Below are 20,295 nucleotides of genomic sequence, written 5' to 3' on the forward strand. Positions count from 1 at the left end.
TCAGTCAGTAGATCGTGTCACTCTTGAGCTCAGGGTTGTGAGTTCAAGCCCCATCTTGGATGTGGAAATTACTTAAAATAAAAAAGTCTTTAAAAAATTCTTTTTTTAAAGAAGGGGCACCTGGGGCGCCTGAGTGGCTCAGTCGGTTGGGTGTCCGACTTCAGCTCAGGTCATGATCTCACAGCTCCTGAGTTTGAGCCGTGCGTCGAGCTCTGTGCTGACAGCTCAGAGCCTGGAGCCTGTTTCGGATTCTGTGTCTCCCTCTCTCTCTCTACCCTCCTCAGCTCATGCTCTGTCTCTCTCTGTCTCAAAAATAAATAAATGTTAAAAAAATAAAAAATAAAAAAAATAAAGATGGGGCACCTGGGTGGCTCAGTTGGTTAAGCATCTGACTCTTGATTTCGGCTCAGGTCATGATCTTCCGAGCATGAAATCGAGTCCCACGTCAGGCTCAGCAAGGAGCACAGAGCCTACTGGGGACTCTCTCTCCCTCTCTCTCTGCCCCTCCCCGACTTGCGTTCACTCTGTTTCTCTCTCTAAATAAATAAACAAATAACCTTAAAAATAAATAAAAATATAAATATAAATATATATATAATAAATAAATAAAAATAAAAATAAAAATAAAAATAAGTAAAAAGGAAAAGAGAACAAGAAACATAAATGTTGGTTCCCTAGAAAACATTTTCGAAAAGGTTCACAGAGCCTGAAAACTGGCAGGGACACTGGAGCCCCCACAGCTCGGGACTAGGCAACTGGCTCCAGGGCACAGATACCGCTCCGCAGCAAAGCAAGATGGAACGGGGAACAAACAGAATGTGGAACAGACAAAGTTCTAATTGCCGTGAACCTCCTTAAATTCTTAATAAAAACATATTTACCCTAAGACTCTATACTCCTTACAAGAAATGACACATATTTCTGTAGAAGTGATGTAAAAGCGTGACGTTAAATTACCTGTCCTGGTGATGAACTTGTCTGGGTCGGTTGCTTCCTCATAGATTACCCTTGGTGTAACGATGCCTGAAAAGATACAGAAATTAACTTCACAGGACTACGTGGCCCAACACGATCACATTTACTTATTGAAAGCGAAAGCTAATCAAGCAAATACGATAACTGCGCCTGACCCGTGTGCCAGCTACAAAACTCTCCCGCTCCCCAGACGCCACCAAATAGGAATCCCACTGTTCTTGGCATCTGATAACAACGGAGGAGGAGGATCCAAAGTCAGTGATCATAATCCTGAGAGCCACTCTCCTATAGGAACAAAGAGGCGGTCCACGACCGGGCGGAGTGTAACAGGAGCGCTCGCTTAACAAGCGGCTTGGGGCTTCCTCAGAAAGTTAAATCACCACGTGACTCGGCAATGCCACTGGCAGGTGCAGCTCCAGGAGAAACGCAAGCCTGTGCTCACACAGACATCTGCACGCGAGTGTTCAGAGCAGCACTCCCGCGGTCGCCGAAAGCTGGAAACCCAAATGCCTCGCAAAGGACGAACGGATAACACACGTGGCACAGATATCCATGCGATGGAATATTGCCCAGCCATAAACACGGGTGACGTTCTGGTCACGGCGGCTACGCCTTGAAGATGTGACGCTAAGTGAAAGAAGCCAGACATAAAAGACCACGTAGTGTAGGATTCCTTTGTTACGGGAATTCCAGAACAAGCAAATCCATAGAGATGGAAAGGAGAGTAATTAATGGTCCCTAGGGGTCAGGGCACGGGGAGGAAGAAGAGGCTGTTGGTGGGTACGGGAAGGGGAGGGGTGTCCTTTAGGGGGAGGAAATGTTTTAGAACTAGACAGAGGTGATGGTGGCACAGCATTGTGTATGTACCAAATGCCACTGAATTGTACACTTCAAAATGGTTGACTTTAGGGGCACCTGGGTGGCTCAGTTGGTTAAGCATCTGACTCTTGATTTCAGCTCGGGTCGTGATCTCACAGCGGTTCATGAGATCGAGCCCCACATTAGGCTCTGCACAGTGCGGAGACCGCTTGGGATTCTCTCTCTTCCTCTCTCTCTCTCAACATAATATAAATAAAAATAAACATTTAAAATGGTTGATTTTATGTTATGTGAATTTTGCCTCAACTTTTATTTATGTATTTTTTTAGTGTTTATTTATTTTTGCGAGAGAGAAACAGAGGGAGCACGGGAGAGGGGCAGAGAGAGAGGGAGACACAGAATCGGAGGCAGGTTCCAGGCTCTGAGCGGTCAGCACCAAGCCCGAGGCGGAGCTTGAAATCACAGACAGCGAGATCGTGACCTGAGCCGAAACCAAGAGTCAGACGCTTAACCGGCTGAGCCACCCAGGCGTCCCTCAATTTTTAAAGAAGAACTAATATGCAATGTGCTATCCTATGGAACGGGACTTTTTCTGAAGAAAACGCTTTCTTCGACGGACAGCTGAAATATTTTAAATTGACCCAGTAGAAGTGATTTATACTCTCATGAGATCACGGTTTCTGTCGACACCCGGGTCTGTGTTCTTTTTGCAAACCACCGTGACGTACCTCCCAGCACACCATTCTTGATCTTGGCATTGATAATACCATCTCGTTCCTGGGATACTTCCAAACGAGTGGCGCACTGCACATCGAAATTCTGAAGGAAAGCCACCGGTGCGTTCTGTAGGCACTGCCCAGCCAGGGACACCTGAGGGTGAGGGAGAATCCCAACAGGGCTGTGACTTCTCTTCGAATCATAAAATAGCGACCAACATCTCACGCAAGCGCTCTTTCTGCGGCCTGCTCCTACCGATGGCTTAGTTTCAGTAACGACTAGTTCACTCACTAGATGACCAACGAAGAAAATGATCTAGTTAATTTGCTACACAAAGTCTGGAAGCTTTGTCACAATAAGTATTATTTAACGAAAACAAAGAAAATTTCCTGCTCTGCTCCATTGACTTTGCAGAAACACGATTATATTCGACTTCATTTTCTCTCCCTCATGACAACCATACTTTTGTTAAAACTGTAAAAAAATGGATTCCTTAAACAGTGAAGAGAGACGATTTGGACTCCCGTGTTTTCTTTCCACAAATGCTTTTTTCCTCATGACTTTGGACTTAAAAAAATATTTTGGGGCACCTGGGTAGTTCAGTCGGTCGAGCGTCTGACTTCCGCTCAGGTCATGATTTCACAGTTCGTGGGTTCGAGTCCTGCATCGGGCTCTGTGCTGACAGCTCAGAGCCTGGAGCCTGCTTTACATTCTGTGTCTCCCTCTCTCTCTCTGCCCCTCCCCTGCTCGTACTGTCTCTCTCTCTCTCCAAACTAAATAAAATATTTTTAAAAATAAATAAAAAAATAAAGATTTCACACAAAGCTCTATATAGCCTTGAGATATTTTTCAAAATCTCTGGAATATTACATTAGATTATATACTTATAGCTTACAAGAAATTGGCTGTGAAACTAACAGAAGTGCAGAATGGTAGTTATTTCCGTGGAAATTTATAGAATTTGTTTTGGTTGGTAAGTTCACTCTGAGATTTAGCAACGACAGTGGTTAATTTAAGAGAGACTATTAAAAATAAAATCCACAGACCAGAAAGAGTTGAGTACCTGGAAAGTCCACAGGAGAAATAACTTAGGACGAGATTTTTAACAGCAGTGTAAGTCAAATTAACAACAGGAGGGGAAAATTTGTAAAAGGCCCTAGCATGTTCAAATTGAAATTCTTACCTGCGGAATGGTAAAATATGCCTTGTCGACAGTCATGATTGGATCTCCTTGTTTGTAACCGAAGTCTGAGAAGTCTCTCAGATCAGTATGCAGATACACTTCGGCAGAAGCCTGTGGCCTAGAGGAACTGTAAATCGATGAGGATTATCGCTACTCCTTCTGGCCGGTATCTGCTAAAAACAATTCTTCTTGCATTTTCTTTTTTTTACTTTTTTAATTACAAAAATATTTGTACCAAAAGCCAAAAAGCTGTACACTGGAAAGTGGTTAGCGGTTCATTTTATGCTCCGTGAATTTTACTTCAATGATAATAATAATAAAGTTGTAAAATTTCAACATGACAGAAAGGTACCAGAAAGAAACTGAGGCCCCCGTGAGCCCACCACCGGTTTCCCAAACCCAGATAATCACTATTCACCATTGGTGGTGACTGACCAATTTCCTTTGGGTGAGGCCCAATTCTTTCAAAGGCTTAACACAAAACAAAGTCGCTAACGGACATGGAAGACTGAACCTCATGTTGAGGACCTGGGGGGCCCGTGGGGGCCCCAACACGCACACGGAGCCGTGGTAGAAGTAGCCCAGGAAGGGCGAGTTGGCCAGCGGCGACTGCACACACAGGAACGGGAACCAGCCCGGGGCCTCCGGCGCCCCCTGCGCGGAGCACAGCTGGTCAAACAGAGGGTTGACATCGCCTCCAAAAACGCCGGTGAAACAGGCCTCTCTGAACAGTCCTGTGAGATCCGACGAGCATTCCTTGGAAGGAAACGTGAAGGAGCGGTGAGCAGACAGAAGCTTCTGGGGTGCCCGCCACCAGCTCTCAGGGGAAGAGGACGCCACCGAGGAAGATGACACAACACAATCGCCATCCAGGCTGCCAGTGCTACGTGGTCACAGAAAGTAAAATCCTGCTAGAATTTCTCTCTTCAGCTCCCCACAAGCCTCCAAGTCAGTAATTTCAGGCCTTCAAGGGAACCACATCCTTACTGGGGACATAGATGTGCCCACAAAAAAACAAAAACAAACAAACAAGCAAAAGTAGGAAGAGAAGAAAATATGGAAGACACTCCAAGTGGGGAATAAAATAGAGTAAACTTCCCTTTTTAATTGTCATCACCATCCAAACCCCTAGCCCAGAGAAACCTAAAGACATCTCGAGTTCAGGGCAAACAGTCCATATTCCCTAAGAAACCTTAAGGCCATCGCTGTATTATAACACGACCCAATTAATGTCACCAAGAAGTGACTTCATTCCTGCATTCGGTTCTTCATCCATTTTCTTCCCCATTTCTCAGAGGACTCAGAGAACTAAAAGTTAAAAATGTCCCGAATCCGGAACCCTCTTGCACTGTTGGTGGGAATGCAAATTGGTGCAGCCGCTCTGGAAAGCAGTGTGGAGGTTCCTCAGAAAATTAAAAATAGACCTACCCTATGACCCAGCAATAGCACTGCTAGGAATTTATCCAAGGGATACAGGAGTACTGATGCATAGGGGCACCTGTACCCCAATGTTTATAGCAGCACTCTCAACAATAGCCAAATTGTGGAAAGAGCCTAAATGTCCATCAACTGATGAATGGATAAAGAAATTGTGGTTTATATACACAATGGAATACTACGTGGCAATAAGAAAAAATGAAATATGGCCTTTTGTAGCAACGTGGATGGAACTGGAGAGTGTGATGCTAAGTGAAATAAGCCATACAGAGAAAGACAGATGCCATATGGTTTCACTCTTATGTGGATCCTGAGAAACGTAACAGAAACCCATGGGGGAGGGGAAGGGAAAAAAAAAAAAAAAAAAAAGAGATTAGAGTGGGAGAGAGCCAAAGCATAAGAGACTCTTAAAAACTGAGAACATCTACACATTCAATGCAATCCCAATCAAAATTGCACCAGCATTCTTCTCGAAACTAGAACAAGCAATCCTAAAATTCATATGGAACCACAAAAGGCCCCGAATAGCCAAAGTAATTTTGAAGAAGAAGACCAAAGCAGGAGGCATCACAATCCCAGACTTTAGCCTCTACTACAAAGCTGTCATCATCAAGACAGCATGGTATTGGCATAAAAACAGACACATAGACCAATGGAATAGAATAGAAACCCCAGAACTAGACCCACAGACGTATGGCCAACTCATCTTTGACAAAGCAGGAAAGAACATCCAATGGAAAAAAGACAGTCTCTTTAACAAATGGTGCTGGGAGAACTGGACAGCAACATGCAGAAGGTTGAAACTAGACCACTTTCTCACACCATTCACAAAAATAAACTCAAAATGGATAAAGGACCTGAATGTGAGACAGGAAACCATCAAAACCTTAGAGGAGAAAGCAGGAAAAGACCTCTCTGACCTCAGCCGTAGCAATCTCTTACTCGGCACATCCCCAAAGGCAAGGGAATTAAAAGCAAAAGTGAATTACTGGGACCTTATGAAGATAAAAAGCTTCTGCACAGCAAAGGAAACAACCAACAAAACTAAAAGGCAACCAACGGAATGGGAAAAGATATTTGCAAATGACACATCGGACAAAGGGCTAGTATCCAAAATCTATAAAGAGCTCATCAAACTCCACACCCAAAAAACAAATAACCCAGTGAAGAAATGGGCAGAAAACATGAATAGACACTTCTCTAAAGAAGACATCCGGATGGCCAACAGGCACATGAAAAGATGTTCAACGTCGCTCCTTATCAGGGAAATACAAATCAAAACCACACTCAGATACCACCTCACGCCAGTCAGAGTGGCCAAAATGAAGAAATCAGGAGACTATAGATGCTGGAGAGGATGTGGAGAAACGGGAACCCTCTTGCACTGTTGGTGGGAATGCAAATTGGTGCAGCCGCTCTGGAAAGCAGTGTGGAGGTTCCTCAGAAAATTAAAAATAGACCTACCCTATGACCCAGCAATAGCACTGCTAGGAATTTATCCAAGGGATACAGGAGTACTGATGCATAGGGGCACCTGTACCCCAATGTTTATAGCGGCACTCTCAACAATAGCCAAATTATGGAAAGAGCCTAAATGTCCATCAACTGATGAATGGATAAAGAAATTGTGGTTTATATACACAATGGAATACTACGTGGCAATGAGAAAAAATGAAATATGGCCTTTTGTAGCAACATGGATGGAACTGGAGAGTGTGATGCTAAGTGAAATAAGCCATACAGAGAAAGACAGATACCATATGGTTTCACTCTTATGTGGATCCTGAGAAACATAACAGAAACCCATGGGGGAGGGGAAGGAAAAAAAAAAAAAAAAGAGGTTAGAGTGGGAGAGAGCCAAAGCATTAGAGACTGTTAAAAACTGAGAACAAACTGAGGGTTGATGGGGGGTGGGAGGGAGGGGAGGGTGGGTGATGGGTATTGAGGAGGGCACCTTTTGGGATGAGCACTGGGTGTTGTATGGAAACCAATTTGACAGTAAATTTCATATATTAATAAATAAATAAATAAATAAACATTAAAAAAAATAATAAATAAAAAAAAAAAATGTCCCAAATCCTTTGTTCCCTGACAGTAGGAAAATAACTTTTTAAAAAATTTTTTTCAATGTTTATTCATTTTTGAGAGACAGAGACAGAGCATGAGCGGGGGAGGGGCAGAGAGAGAGGGAGACAGAATCCGAAGCAGGCTCCAGGCTCTGAGCTATCAGCACAGAGCCCGACGCCAGGTTCGAACCCACAGGCCATGAGATCATGACCTGAGCCCAAGTCGGACGCTTAACTGACTGAGCCGCCCAGGCGCCCCAGAAAATAACCTTTAACCAAGAACAATTCAAATTAAAAAATTGATCATGTCCGAAGTGATAAGTAGCAGCTGTCCAAAGACATCACTGACCCACATACTAAACACTGCCAGGGGCTGGTGCTGTGTATATCGATACCATATATGACAAACACAAAAGAGGTTAGAAACAGGGCACAGCACTGCAGTCTGGAAGAAAGAGGAAGAGAATACCATATGTTTCTATTGATATTGACAGATGATATGCTCTATTATTAAATTAAATATAATTGTTATTATAAGTGCAATTGTTGGTATGAGAGTTACAATATAAATAAAGGTCCTAAACTTTCCTTTTCTGTTTTGTAAAACCAACCACGATATAATTGCACTCATCCAAAAACAGGAGTGACTGGGGCCACAGTAAATGTGCCTCTTTTGCAACTCTCATTCCTCTTAAGTCTCAAATAAGGATTAAAAATGTGTATTTGAGGAGGGGCACCTTGGTGGCTCAGTCGGTTAAGTATCTGACTCTTGATATCGACTCAGGTCATAATCTCACAGTTTGTGAGTTTGAGCCCCACGTTCGGCTCTGCACTGACAGCACGGAGCCTGCTTGGGATTCTCTCTCTGCCTTTCTCTCTCTCCCTCTCTCTCAAAATAAATAAATAAATAAACTTAAAAAAAAATTAAATTAAATTAAATTAAAAAAAAAAAAAAAAATATATATATATATATATATATATATATATGTATGTATTTGACCTGGATCAGGCAACGTTTTCTAGATATGACACTAAAAGCACAAGCAACAAAAGAAAAACTTGATTAATCGAATTTCAACAAATTTAAAAAACTTTTGGGCTTCAAAGGACACCAACAAGAAAGCAGACACCTACACAATGGGAGATGTTTGTCGCAAATCATATACCTGATTTGGGACTAGTATCCAGAAGGTATAATGAATTCTTATAGTTTAACAACAAAAAGACAACCCGATTGAAAAATGGGCAAAGGAGGGAAAGAAATGAGAGCTTTCCCCCTAAGGTAAGGAACACAAGAGAGATGTCCACTCTCACCACTGTTATTCAACATAGTACTGGAAATCCTAGCCTCTGCAGTCAGACAACACAAAGGAATAAAAGGCATCCAAATCAGCCAGGAGGAGGTCAAACTTTCACTCTTTGCAGATGACATATACTGTATATGGAAAACCCAAGAGTCCACCAAAATACTGCTAGAACTGATCCATGAATTCAGCAGAGTCACAGGATATAAAATCAACGCACAGAAATTGGATGCATTCCTATACATCAATAATGAACTGACAGAAAGAGACATCAAGGAATTGACCCCATTTACAACTGCACCAAAAACCATAAAATACCTAGGAATAAACCTCACCAAAGAGGTGAAAAATCTATACACTGAAAACTATATAGGAAGCTTACGAAAGAAATTGAAGAACACACACAAAAAATGGAAAAATATTCCATGCTCCTGGATAGGAAGAGCAAATATTGTTAAAATGTCAATACTACCCAAAGCAATCTACATATTCAATGCAATCCCTATGAAAATAAGACCGGCATTCTTCACAAGAGCTAGAACAAACAATCCTAAAATCTGTATGGAACCAGAAAAGGCCCCGAATAGCCAAAGTAATGTTGAAAAAGAAAACCAAAGCTGAAGGCATCACAATTCCAGACTTCAAGATGAATTACAAAGCTGTCGTCATCAAGACAGCGTGGTACTGGCACAAGAACAGACACTCAGATCAATGGAACAGAATAGAGAACCCAGAAATGGACCCACAAACGTCTGGCCAACTAATCTTTGACGAAGCAGGAAAGAATATCCAGTGGAATAAAGAAAGACAGCCTCTTCAGCAAGTGGTGCTGGGAAAACTGGACAGAGACATGCAGAAAAATGAACCTAGACCACTTTCTTACACCAAACACAAAAATAAACTCAAAATGGATGAAAGACCAAATGTAAGACGGGAAGCCATCAAAATCCTAGAGAAGAAAGCAGATAAAAGCCTCTTTGCCGTACGACTCAGCAATTGCACTACGAGGTACCTATGCAAGGGCTACAGGTGTGCTGTTTCAAATGGGCACATGCACCCCAATGTTTATACCAGCACTATCATCGCCAAAGTATGGAAAATGCCCAAATGTCCATTGACAGATAAATGGATAAAGAAGATGTGGTGTATATATATACAACAGAGTATTACTCGGCGAACAAAAAGAATGAAATCTTGCCATTTGCAACAACGTGGATGGAACTAGACGGTATTATGCGAAGTGAACTTAGCCAGACAGAGAAAGACAAATATCCTATGACTTCGCTCATACGGGGAATTTAAGATACAAAACAGATGAACATAAGGAAAGGGAAGCAAAAATAATATAAAAACAGGGAGGGGGACAAAACATAAAAGACTCTTAAATATAGAGAACAAACAGAGGGTTGTTGGAGGGGGTGTGGGACGGGGGATGGGCTGAATGGGGAAGGGGCACTAAGGAATCTACTCCTGAAGTCATTGTTGCACTATATGCTAACTAATTTGGATGTAAATTAAAAAATAAATTAGTTAATTTTAAAAAATGGGCAAAGGATCTAAAGCGACATTTTTTTTCAAAGATATAAAAATGGCCAACAAGCACATCAAAAGATGTTCAACGTCATTTGCCACTACGGAAATACAAATCAAAATCACAATGAAATACCACTTCACACCCACCGGGATGGCTATCATCAAAAAGACTGTAACAAACGTAGATGAGGACATGGAAATAACTGCAACCCTTCTACACTGCTGATGATGCAAACGTAAAAACCATGCAGCCACTTTGGAAAACGGTTCCTCAAAAGGTTAAACACACAGTTCCTATAGGACAGAGCAACTCCACCCCTAGGTAATATATCCAAGAGAAATGGAAACACACGTCCAAACCAAAACTTGCACACAAATGTTCACGGAAGCTTCATTCGTAACAGCCAAAAAGCAAAAGCAATCCAAGCGTCCGTCGACTGATGAATGGATTGGCAACATACGGTCTGTCCATGCGACGGAATGTGACTCGGCCATAAAAAGGGACAAAAACAGGGGCGCCTGGGTGGCTCAGTCGGTTGGGCGGCCAACTTCGGCTCAGGTCATGATCTCGCGGTCGGTGGGTTCGAGCCCCGCGTCGGGCTCTGTGCTGACAGCTCGGAGCCTGGAGCCTGTTTCAGATTCTGTGTCTCCCTCTCTCTGACCCTCCCCCATTCATGCTCTGTCTCTCCCTGTCTCAAAAATAAATAAAACGTTAAAAAAAAAAAAAAGGGACAAAAACAGACACCTGCCACAACGCGGATGACCCTTGGACATTTCGTGGGTTCAAGACCCACACTGGGCTCCACGCTGATGGCACAGAGCTTGCTTGGGATTCTCTCTCTGCCCCTACCCTGCTTGTGCTCTGTCTGTCTCTCTCTCTCTCAAAACAAATGAATAAACTTAAAAAAAAAAATTAAAAAAAAAAAAAAAACAATCTACAACACAAAACACAATCTTACTTTTCAAAGCCCATCTATGAAAAAGCTGTATGGGGAACTGTATCCTTTACATGCTATTGGGTATAGTAACCTCTGTACCCGTAATCGAAAAGAGCTTACCTGGTCACAGCAGCAGCGGACGTCACAGGCCCCAGCGGTCAAATTACAAGGACAAGGACCCAGGGGTTGATACACCTGGTTGGGAATAACAGTCACATTCTCTGAAAAGTACAAACGACAGAGAAGTCCAGCCATGAAACACTCTGACAAAGCATTGCCACATTTTTGATACTCAAAAGAAAGCTGAATTATTGTTTTACAAATCACCAGGACCAAATATTACACATTAAGGAATCCCTGAGTTATGCATAAACCCTATCTGGGCCTGTATCTACTACTCCAACAAAAACCCAAATATAGGAAAATATGCTAGTTATAACAAAATGAAGTCACGCTTGATCTTAAAGATAATCATGACTAAAATTTACAAGTTAGGATAAAGGTAACGCACTGACTTTATTTTTCAATACACTGAACAATCCTTTTCGTAACACAGACTGACATTACCCATTGACCCCTTCAAATGCGTTACCTTTTCCAGCAGATAAAACCGAAGCCATGAGGACATTTCAGAGACATTATCTGGGGGCCCATTTGGCCGCAAGATTATGTCTAATCGACCTCATGTCCTATCGCACTGCAGACCCAACTCTTTATATCCTGATTCTAGCTCAAGTGTGGAAGTGTGGGGGAAATTAATAATTTTTACATGAATTGGAAAAGGAATACGTCACATTACGTTTCAACCTCCTAATTCAGAATCCAGACAGTAATGTTTCCAGATCCCCTGCGGCAATTTATCAGATAAATTTTACTTTGAAACTTTACTTTTGTCCTCAGATTGGGTACATGTTGAAAAACTACGTAGCACTGGGTGTTGTATGGAAACCAATGTGACAATAAATTTCATATATTAAATAAATAAGTAAATAAATAAAAATAAACCGATATAGTAGTTTAAAAAAAAAAAGAAAAACTACGTAGCAATCACTTATAACAGTTAACTTCAATGACATGACAGTTGAAGCATCTCAAAAACAGCTAATTATGCAGAATTCTATGCTAGAATATAGTAGAACCCCAGTATGTCAATGGTCTCAGGAATAAGGAGAAGGTCTTCAGGCAAGGGTCTGGCCATCAGTATCATCAAACCAGTGGAATAAAAACAGGGCATTTTAGAATAGGGTTTTACTATGCGATATATAGGTAGGTATCTGTGCATCTACCTATATGTCTCCTACGCCATTTGCTACCTTGATTGTTCCTAGGCGTACCACGTACCTCCCATCTGTCCTTCCGTCCTTGTTCTCGTTCTGATCTCTGTCTGACTGGGTGCAAAATTTTTCATACCTTCATGGGGTCAGAGCGAACATCTCATAACTACCAATACACAGAGTCTAATTTTCCTAAGTTTGGCTATTTATACAAAGACGTTCTGATCTGTTACCTAAATGCAGTCAAGCATATTTTTTAAAAAGAAGAAAAGTCACCACGTTGAATGGTACAGCTACTAATCCTTCCTGTAGATTTTTTTCAGCACCCCCTGAATATTATTTTTTGGCTTTAAATTTTAAGCATTAGAGAATGTTTTTTTGATTTTTTCTCCCAAAAACAAAACTTTAGACCTTTAAATTGGTCACAGATTCACATGTTCAAAAAACTCAAGAGGAGGCACCTGGGTGGCTTTGTCGGTTAAGCATCTGACTTTGGCTCAGGTCATGATCTCATGGTTCATGGGTTTGAGCCCCGCATCGGGCTCTGTGCTGACAACCCGGAGCCTGGAGCCTGGAGCCTGCTTCGGAATCTGTGTGTGTGTGTGTGTGTGTGTGTGTGTGTGTGTGTGTGTGTGTGTGTGTGTCTCTGACCCTCCCCAGCTTGTGCTCTGTCTCAAAATTAAACAAATAAACTTTAAAAAAAATTTTAACAAAAAAACCTCAAGAGGATCTAAAAAAAGGTACACAGTGAAGTCCTCCCAGCCGGCCCTTCCTGTTCCCACAACACTTGCCCAAATGGCCCTACATGGTTAGCTTCTCAGATAGCCTTCCAGAACTTCCGTATGCAAATATATAGTCTCACTCCATGCTATAAGCACCCGTGTGCGGCTGCTTTTTGCACTTGGTAATAGATCTTGGAGATGTTTCCACGTAAGCACACTGAAGGCAGGGTGGCCCAATGGATGGCACCGTCTGAACATATCTAACCCTCCTCAACTTCCAAAATCACAAGGGGGATCACAGTGAGGGGATGTGATAAGGGAAGCGACAGTGTGGGAGTCTCAAAATGACAAGTGACAGACCTTCGCTACTGAGGACGAACGCTTCTCCCTTCGTCCCGGGGGACTGCAAAGGCAAGAGTTGCTACGTTGACTGCAGGAGACAGGGAACATGGTGGTGGCACCTATCAAAGTGGACCTTCAACACTGGCACAGCTACATTCTGTCGTTCTTAGAAAACCTGCCGTGTGAACGCAAGAATAACACAAGGCCACTTTCGTGCCCAAAAGCAGACGTGCGCAAAAGATATTTGCTCTACACACTGCACCTGGAAGTGACTCAGATTCCATCAGTAAGAGACTAGTCAAATACACAACGGTATCTGCACGCGATGGAATATTATGCAGCTATTAAAAAGAATGAGGTGAACCTACATGCGTTTATATGGAACTTATTTATTTTTTTTACCAATTTTTTTTTTAAATTTCTATTTTTAACGTTTATTCATTACTGAGAGATAGAGACTGAGCATGAGCAGGGGAGAGGCAGAGAGAGGGGAAGACACAGAATCCAAAGCAGGCTCCAGGCTCCGAGCTGTCAGCACAGAGCCCGATGTGGGGCTCAAACTCACAAACCGTAAGATCATGACCTGAGCCGAAGTCAGCTGCCCAACAGACTGAGCCACCCAGGCGCCCCTTTACCAATTTTTTTAATGTTTACTTACTTTTGAGAGAGGGAGAGACAGAGTACAAACGGGGGAGGGGCAGAGAGAGAGGGAGACACAGAATCCAAAGCAGATTCTCCAGGCTCCCAGCTGTCAGCACAGAGCCCGACGCGGGACTCGAACCCACGAACCGTGAGATCATGACCTGAGCCAGATTCGGACATTCAACCAACAGAGCCACCCAGGTGCCCCTATATGGAATTTATTTCTAAAAGGCATAGAATAGTGAACTGTGTGTTATTAGTGTGTGTATGTATTGTTTTTGAAACAAGAGAATACCACATGCTTCCATAAGCATAAATTAATAGGCTGACACTAGAAAGGGAGCTGGACGTCCAAAGCTTTCACTGAAAATCCACTGGGTTTTTTTTTTGTTTGGTTGGTTTCTTGGTTTCTTTGTTTGTTTTGTTTTTTGTAAACTCCTTCATTAATCTTTCCCTTGACTTTTTTTTTGGTTTGGGTTTTAAGATGGAGTCATAAGAATCAAGACACAGAAACAAACCTCACTCTCTCCCTTTCAGGCAGTCTACAAAGATACAAACAGCACAGCGGAATAACATAGATCCTAATTAAGTGCAATAATACAAAGTAGAAACTTCTAAAGTAAGAAAATTAAACAAAAGGAAAGTAGGCTGAAGAAGGCAACACTGACTCCAGAGCAAAGCGGACAAAGGGCACGGCAGGCACTCAGAACCCGACAGGCAACGTTCGGCGTGAATGTTTGGACTTGACTTGCCTGATGCATTCCGGGCCAAAGAAGAGTTGGCGTAAATCTCCACTCGAATGAGCAGATGTGCTAAACAGGACGAATTGTGAGATGCCGAAACCAGAAGAGTTTGGACAATACACGGGGGCTCTGAGAAGGGATCTGTCTCGTTAGCGGAACACCCTTGCAGACCCCTCTTCAGCCTCACTGTCACATCCAACGCGCTCTGAAAGGAAAAGTCGCTGCACTTTTTAAGGTGACTCGACCCAGCATGGATAATTATAAGAACACACGATGGAAAACACAGCAAAATCACACAGCTGCCTCAGTTCACTTTACGAAAGGAAAACCGTACGCAAAGCTGCCATCATTCAGCCGGTAAACCTCTGGCGATTCGTAAGCCCTGATTCCTAATCCTCAGTTTAACTGAAAAGCAAGCAAGTCTGATAAATTAACTCAGTTTGTCCAGCATCTTTTTAGTTTTTCTTTTTTATCATCCCATCAGCATATCAGCAGAAGACTCAATACACACATTAAAAACTCAATGAAAAGAGTCCCCAGTTCCTGGGGTGCACGCAGTCGCTTTCTCGTCCATATTTCCATTGCTGATGTCTTGCACATACTAGGCATTCAATAAAACATTTATTGAATGAGGGGGCGCCTGGGTGGTTCAGTCGGTTAAGCGTCCAACTTCAGCTCAGGTCACGATCTCACGGTCCATGAGTTCGAGCCCCGAGTCAGGCCCTGGGCTGATGGCTCAGAGCCTGGAGGCTGCTTCAGATTCTGTGTCTCCCTCTCTCTCTGCCCCTCCCCCGTTCATGCTCTGTCTCTCTCTGTCTCAAAAATAAATAAACGTTAAAAAAAAATTTTTTTTTTAAAAAAACATTTATTGAATGAGAGTTGTTGTTTTTTTTTAAGTAGTCTCCATGCCCAGCATGGAGCCCAGCGCAGGGCTTGAACTCACGAACCGTGAGATCAAGACCTGAGCTGAGGTCAAGATTTCTGAGTCACAGATCCATTTGAAAATCTGATGGAAGCTGGCAACCATCTCATGAGGAAAATGCACACACACATAATGTTACACACAATTTCAGTGAGTTCACAAACTTCTTGAAACCCGTCCAAGGACCGCTAGCCCTACCGTAAGCACCTCTGGGCTGGAGGGGCGTCTCCTCGATCTGGTAACCCGTAGTCTCACAGTGGTTCCAAGCACAGACAAAACCATACCTTGTCCAACCAAAACAGCACTGCAGAAACACTGAATGTGGGTCTCCGCAGACGCCCCGGGAAAAGTTTTACCTCTGGCCTTACCACACTGGGGGTCACAGTCAAGCTCCAGTCTCCCGTCTCATTGGTCAGCGCTCCACAAGCTGGGGTTGGCAATAAGCCTATGGGGGAGAAGATTAGGATGCAAGGAGGCAGTATTGCCCAGCAGCTAAGGGTGTGCATGCTGGAGTCAGGCTCCCTGGGAGGGAATCCTTTTCCAAGCCTGGGATTGGGCCCTTCACAAGCTGTGCGACTTTGGACAAGTAACAGCCTCTGCGAACTCTCGTGTCTTCATGTGTTACACGACATGAAAGTGTATTACTGTTCTTACTGGGGAAATGCAGTGATGCATGTAAACCACAGGGGACAGGCAGCTCAGTGAACGTGAGCCATTACTGTTCCAGGCTTTCTTTCACCAAGCCTGTCGGTCGGTCCTCTCTGGTCCACAGCAGCCCCCCATTCCTGCTCCCACGCCGACTTTGCAGTGGACAGCGGCCGGGGCCCCAGGGGATGCCACCTCCTGGGATGCCACCTCCTTGGGCGGCGTGGCCCTGGCCCAACCCCCACCCTCCCCACAGGGAGGGCCGGACTCCTTACCCTCCTTGTCCTGCAGCAAGGCCAGGGACACGGTCACATCCTCGGTGCCTCCGACCAGGGAAGCGCTGACCGCAGGGCCGGTCATACGGATGAAAGCAGGGATGAAAACTGGGCGGGAAAGAAGGGGAAGGGCGGAGTTACTAGTTGCAAGGGCACCCGGAGGAGTCCCAAATCTGGCCCGTTAAACGCCTCGTCCCCAACCCACCCGCCCTTCGGGCCCCTGCCCTGCCGTACACACCCAGGTCCCCCCACAGCGGCCTCAGGACGCCCAGCAGAAGGAGAAGCCCCAAGAGCAGAGGGGCCGGCGGCGGCAAGCCCATGCCTGGGGCTCGCGCGGCCCGCTTCACAAACCCGCTCCGGGGCTGGAAGCTGGGACGCTCTGTACGCGACGACTGGGCCCGCGCCGCCCCGCCGCCGCCATCTTGTCAAACCAACCGGAGCTATGGCAACCACCAATCGGCCGCGGGCCTGGAGGAGCGGCGGGCGGTGATTGGGTGGAATGCAGCAGAGAGCCCGCCCCCAACCCGGGGCCGCTGCATCCCGGCCCCGCCCACGGGCCCTGCGCCTTTAAATCTCGATCCTGAAAAAGTAGGAGTCTGCGTCCGGTTTAAGAGAGTTAGTTCAGCCACGCACGCAAAAGCGAGCCTACCTACAGACACTGGCTTCTAAACGAGCTCCTTAATAAACGTCATTTCTATGGGGACTTTGGGAGAAGGACAAAAAGGGGATGAGGCTGCAGGGCTGTTGAATTGTTTTTATTATGATTCTCCCGGCGTTTCGAAGAGTGTTTTGCTGTTTGTATTTACCGCACAGAGCTGTCAGCACTCGAGAGTAGATCTGATCGAAGAACACTAAACGTTTTGCCCAGCATTGGGGCAGACACAAAAGTATCCCAGTTCTTACGTCACTAGCCTCAAAGCATCTCAGACATTATTATGGTTCAGTGACGGCGTGCAGACGCTGAGGTCGCTAGGGGACCCGGGGCAGGTCACCTGACCTCTCTAAACTTGAGTTACCTCCTCTATAGAAGGCAGATAATGGTCTCTCCCTGATAGGACAGTGTGAGGATCGGCAAACCTAACATTCTGAAAGCAATCTGAGAGCTGAGGTTCTACAAGTGCCCGGCCCTGGGTTCCACCTTGTTCTTACGCTCTTGCCAAATCGTGGATTGTTGCAGCTGTAATCGGCATGATATCCCCACCACCAGCGCGCACATCAGCTCCTCTTGGGGGATCGCCAAGTGTTTACGTCTCCCGGTATATCTGGGAATAAAGCCTAGAACGTTGCCAACAGCGGGGTCATCACTTAACCTATTGCTGCTATTTACTCATCATTCCTGAACAAGAGAGTAAAAGCATTTTCACCGAGGAAAAATTTTGCGTTGAATGACTTTGAATCCCTGGGTCAAAATGCTTTCACTTTAGGGGAAACGTAAGAAAGGAATTTAGGCAAACACTGTTCCTGGGGGTGTTTTCAATGTACTACAAATCTTTATTTTCACTGAGTTCTACTTTGCTAGACCTTAACTTTGCTGCCATGCTGTCATATGTTCTAGGCAGACATAGTACCATAGTTACCTGTATTGGCGTGTGTCACTTGTCAGACACTCAAAATAAAAACATTTTAGTATTTAAGAGCATGTTACGGGTGCCTGGGTGGCTCACTCCGTTGAGCGTCCGACCTTGGCTCAGGCCATCATCTCAGGGTCTGTGAGTTCGAGCCCCGCGTCGGGCTCTGGGCCGAGGGCACAGAGCCTGGAGCCTGCTTGGGATTCTGTGTCTCCCTCTCTCTCTGACCCTCCCCCGTTCATGCTCTGTCTCTGTCTCAAAAATAAATAAAACGTTAAAAAATAATATTTTGGGATGAGCACTGGGTGTTACATGGAAACCAATTTGACAATAAACTTCATATATTGAAAAATAAGAAAAACAAAAAAAATAAAAAATAATAATAAAAGCATTTTATCATTTTTTGTTCTGATCAGAATAAACAGTATGTACTAAAAGTATGTTTTTATTTTCTGCTTTTGGTTGCATTAAGCTATTAGCCAGTAGTGAAATGAACTATGGATTCTAGGATTTACAGTAAAAAAAAAAAAAACAGCTTCAAAAGTTGTTTTTATTTTTTTTATTTTTTTTTTATTTTTTTTTTAACGTTTATTTATTTTTGAGACAGAGAGAGACAGAGCGTGAACGGGGGAGGGTCAGAGAGAGGGAGACACAGAATCTGAAACAGGCTCCAGGCTCTGAGCTGTCAGCACAGAGCCCGACGCAGGGCTCGAACTCTCAGACCATGAGATCATGACCTGAGCCAAAGTCGGCCGCTTAATCGGCTGAGCCACCCAGGCGCCCCTAAAAGTTGTTTTTAAAAACTGTCATTTGTGAGGTACGATATTATTAAAATTAAATAGGAAAGTTTTCTTAAAATTATTTGTACTCTGTCCTATTAAAATGTAGGCATAAAGTTTCAACTATTAATGAAAAGCCCTGATTTTTAAATACTGTACTTCTTATATAAAAATGTCATTGATGGGGGCACCTGGGTGGCCAACTTTTGATTTCAGCTCATAATCTCACAGTTGGCGAGATCAAGCCCCCTTATCAGCACAGAGCCTGCTTGGGATTCTCTCTACCTCTCTCTCTCTCTGCCCCTTCCTGCTCATGCTCTCTCTCTTGAAAATAAATAAAAACAAACTTTAAAAAAAAAAAAAAAAAGGCAGTGTGACCTTCCTCTAGGAATTCTGCTTCGATGTATTTTAATGTTTATTTTTATTTTTTTAATGTTTTTTAATGTTATTTATTTCTGAGACAGAGACAGAGCATGAGTGGGGGAGGGGCAGAGAGAGAGGGAGACACAGAATCCGAAGCAGGTTCCGGGCTCTGAGCTGTCAGCACAGAGCCCGACGCGGGGCTCGAACTCAGGAACCATGAGATCATGACCTGAGCCTAAATCGGATGCTTAACCCACGGAGCCACCAGGCACCCCTCAATGTTAATACTTAAGCTTAACAATGGCCTGACCTCCAGGGTCCTGTAAGTCTCCTTTACCATATAAACATTCCTCTGGCACCTCCTGTATCTCTCCCCTCCACCCAAGATGTATGTCAGCAATCCTCCTCCAAGCTTGGGGCCCACCGATCTACATCTGAAGGGTCTCATGGCTGAGGTTTTACTAGAGGCTAGTATACAACCTTTGCCTAACAGCAGGGAGCCCCAGGTCCTGGAAAGGTTGCTTCTAAATTCCTTAGAGACCTCCACTCTCCCTAATCCCCTCCCAACTTGAAAGTATACGACGAGTCACTCCTCACAGCCCCGGTGCAGCTTTCTGCCCACGGGTCCTGTCCCTATGCTTTAATAAAACCACCCTTTTTGCACTGAAGAATTCTTTCTTGCCCATTTTCTCTGAACCCCAACATTTTCACATCGTATTTACTCTCTTCTCCATCACTGCTGGAAACGTTCCATGCACTCTTCCGGGAATCACTAACGGTCTTACAAATCATCTTTGGATGATTTGAAATAAACAAAATAACTGTTTTTAAAACATGGGAGCAGGAATCTTTTTGTAGATAAAGTCCAAGAGACTACCTTAGAATTGAGGATTGGATAATAGTTATAATGTTTAACTATCTACTCAATAAGGGAATAATTTCATGGTTTTACAATTAACTATTATGGGATAATAAAGGTCCTACTTCTATGACATGAAAACATACATTACACCAGCTTGCTTTATCCAATGAAAATACCAAATAATTA

The 20,295-nt window shown here is 43.9% G+C and overlaps 1 protein-coding gene across 7 annotated transcripts in view; it reads right to left on the bottom strand.

Moving 5' to 3' along the window:
• The window catches only part of TCTN2 (tectonic family member 2), a 29,895-nt gene extending 12,920 nt beyond the window's left edge, over positions 1-16,975 (bottom strand). For 2 of the 7 annotated variants that reach the window (XM_053901935.1, XM_019467675.2), the window contains exons 1-9: positions 16,776-16,975; positions 16,538-16,645; positions 15,974-16,062; positions 14,705-14,900; positions 11,093-11,193; positions 4,209-4,450; positions 3,695-3,821; positions 2,523-2,664; positions 958-1,023 (exon numbers count right to left, since the gene is read on the bottom strand). In XM_053901935.1, the coding sequence (XP_053757910.1) occupies positions 958-1,023; positions 2,523-2,664; positions 3,695-3,821; positions 4,209-4,450; positions 11,093-11,193; positions 14,705-14,900; positions 15,974-16,062; positions 16,538-16,645; positions 16,776-16,857 (1,153 nt within the window). In that variant the 5' untranslated portion in view covers positions 16,858-16,975. Of the gene's footprint in view, positions 1-957; positions 1,024-2,522; positions 2,665-3,694; positions 3,822-4,208; positions 4,451-11,092; positions 11,194-12,313; positions 12,383-13,328; positions 13,503-14,704; positions 14,901-15,973; positions 16,063-16,537; positions 16,646-16,775 lie in introns of those variants that run through there. The other 5 variants (XM_053901936.1, XM_019467677.2, XM_053901934.1 and 2 more) reach the window with 4 other exon arrangements.
• Positions 16,976-20,295: the final 3,320 nt, after the last annotated feature.

Source organism: Panthera pardus, unplaced genomic scaffold (genome assembly GCF_024362965.1).
Source record: "Panthera pardus isolate Hobbes unplaced genomic scaffold, ASM2436296v1 HiC_scaffold_15, whole genome shotgun sequence".
Classification (NCBI taxonomy): domain Eukaryota; kingdom Metazoa; phylum Chordata; class Mammalia; order Carnivora; family Felidae; genus Panthera; species Panthera pardus.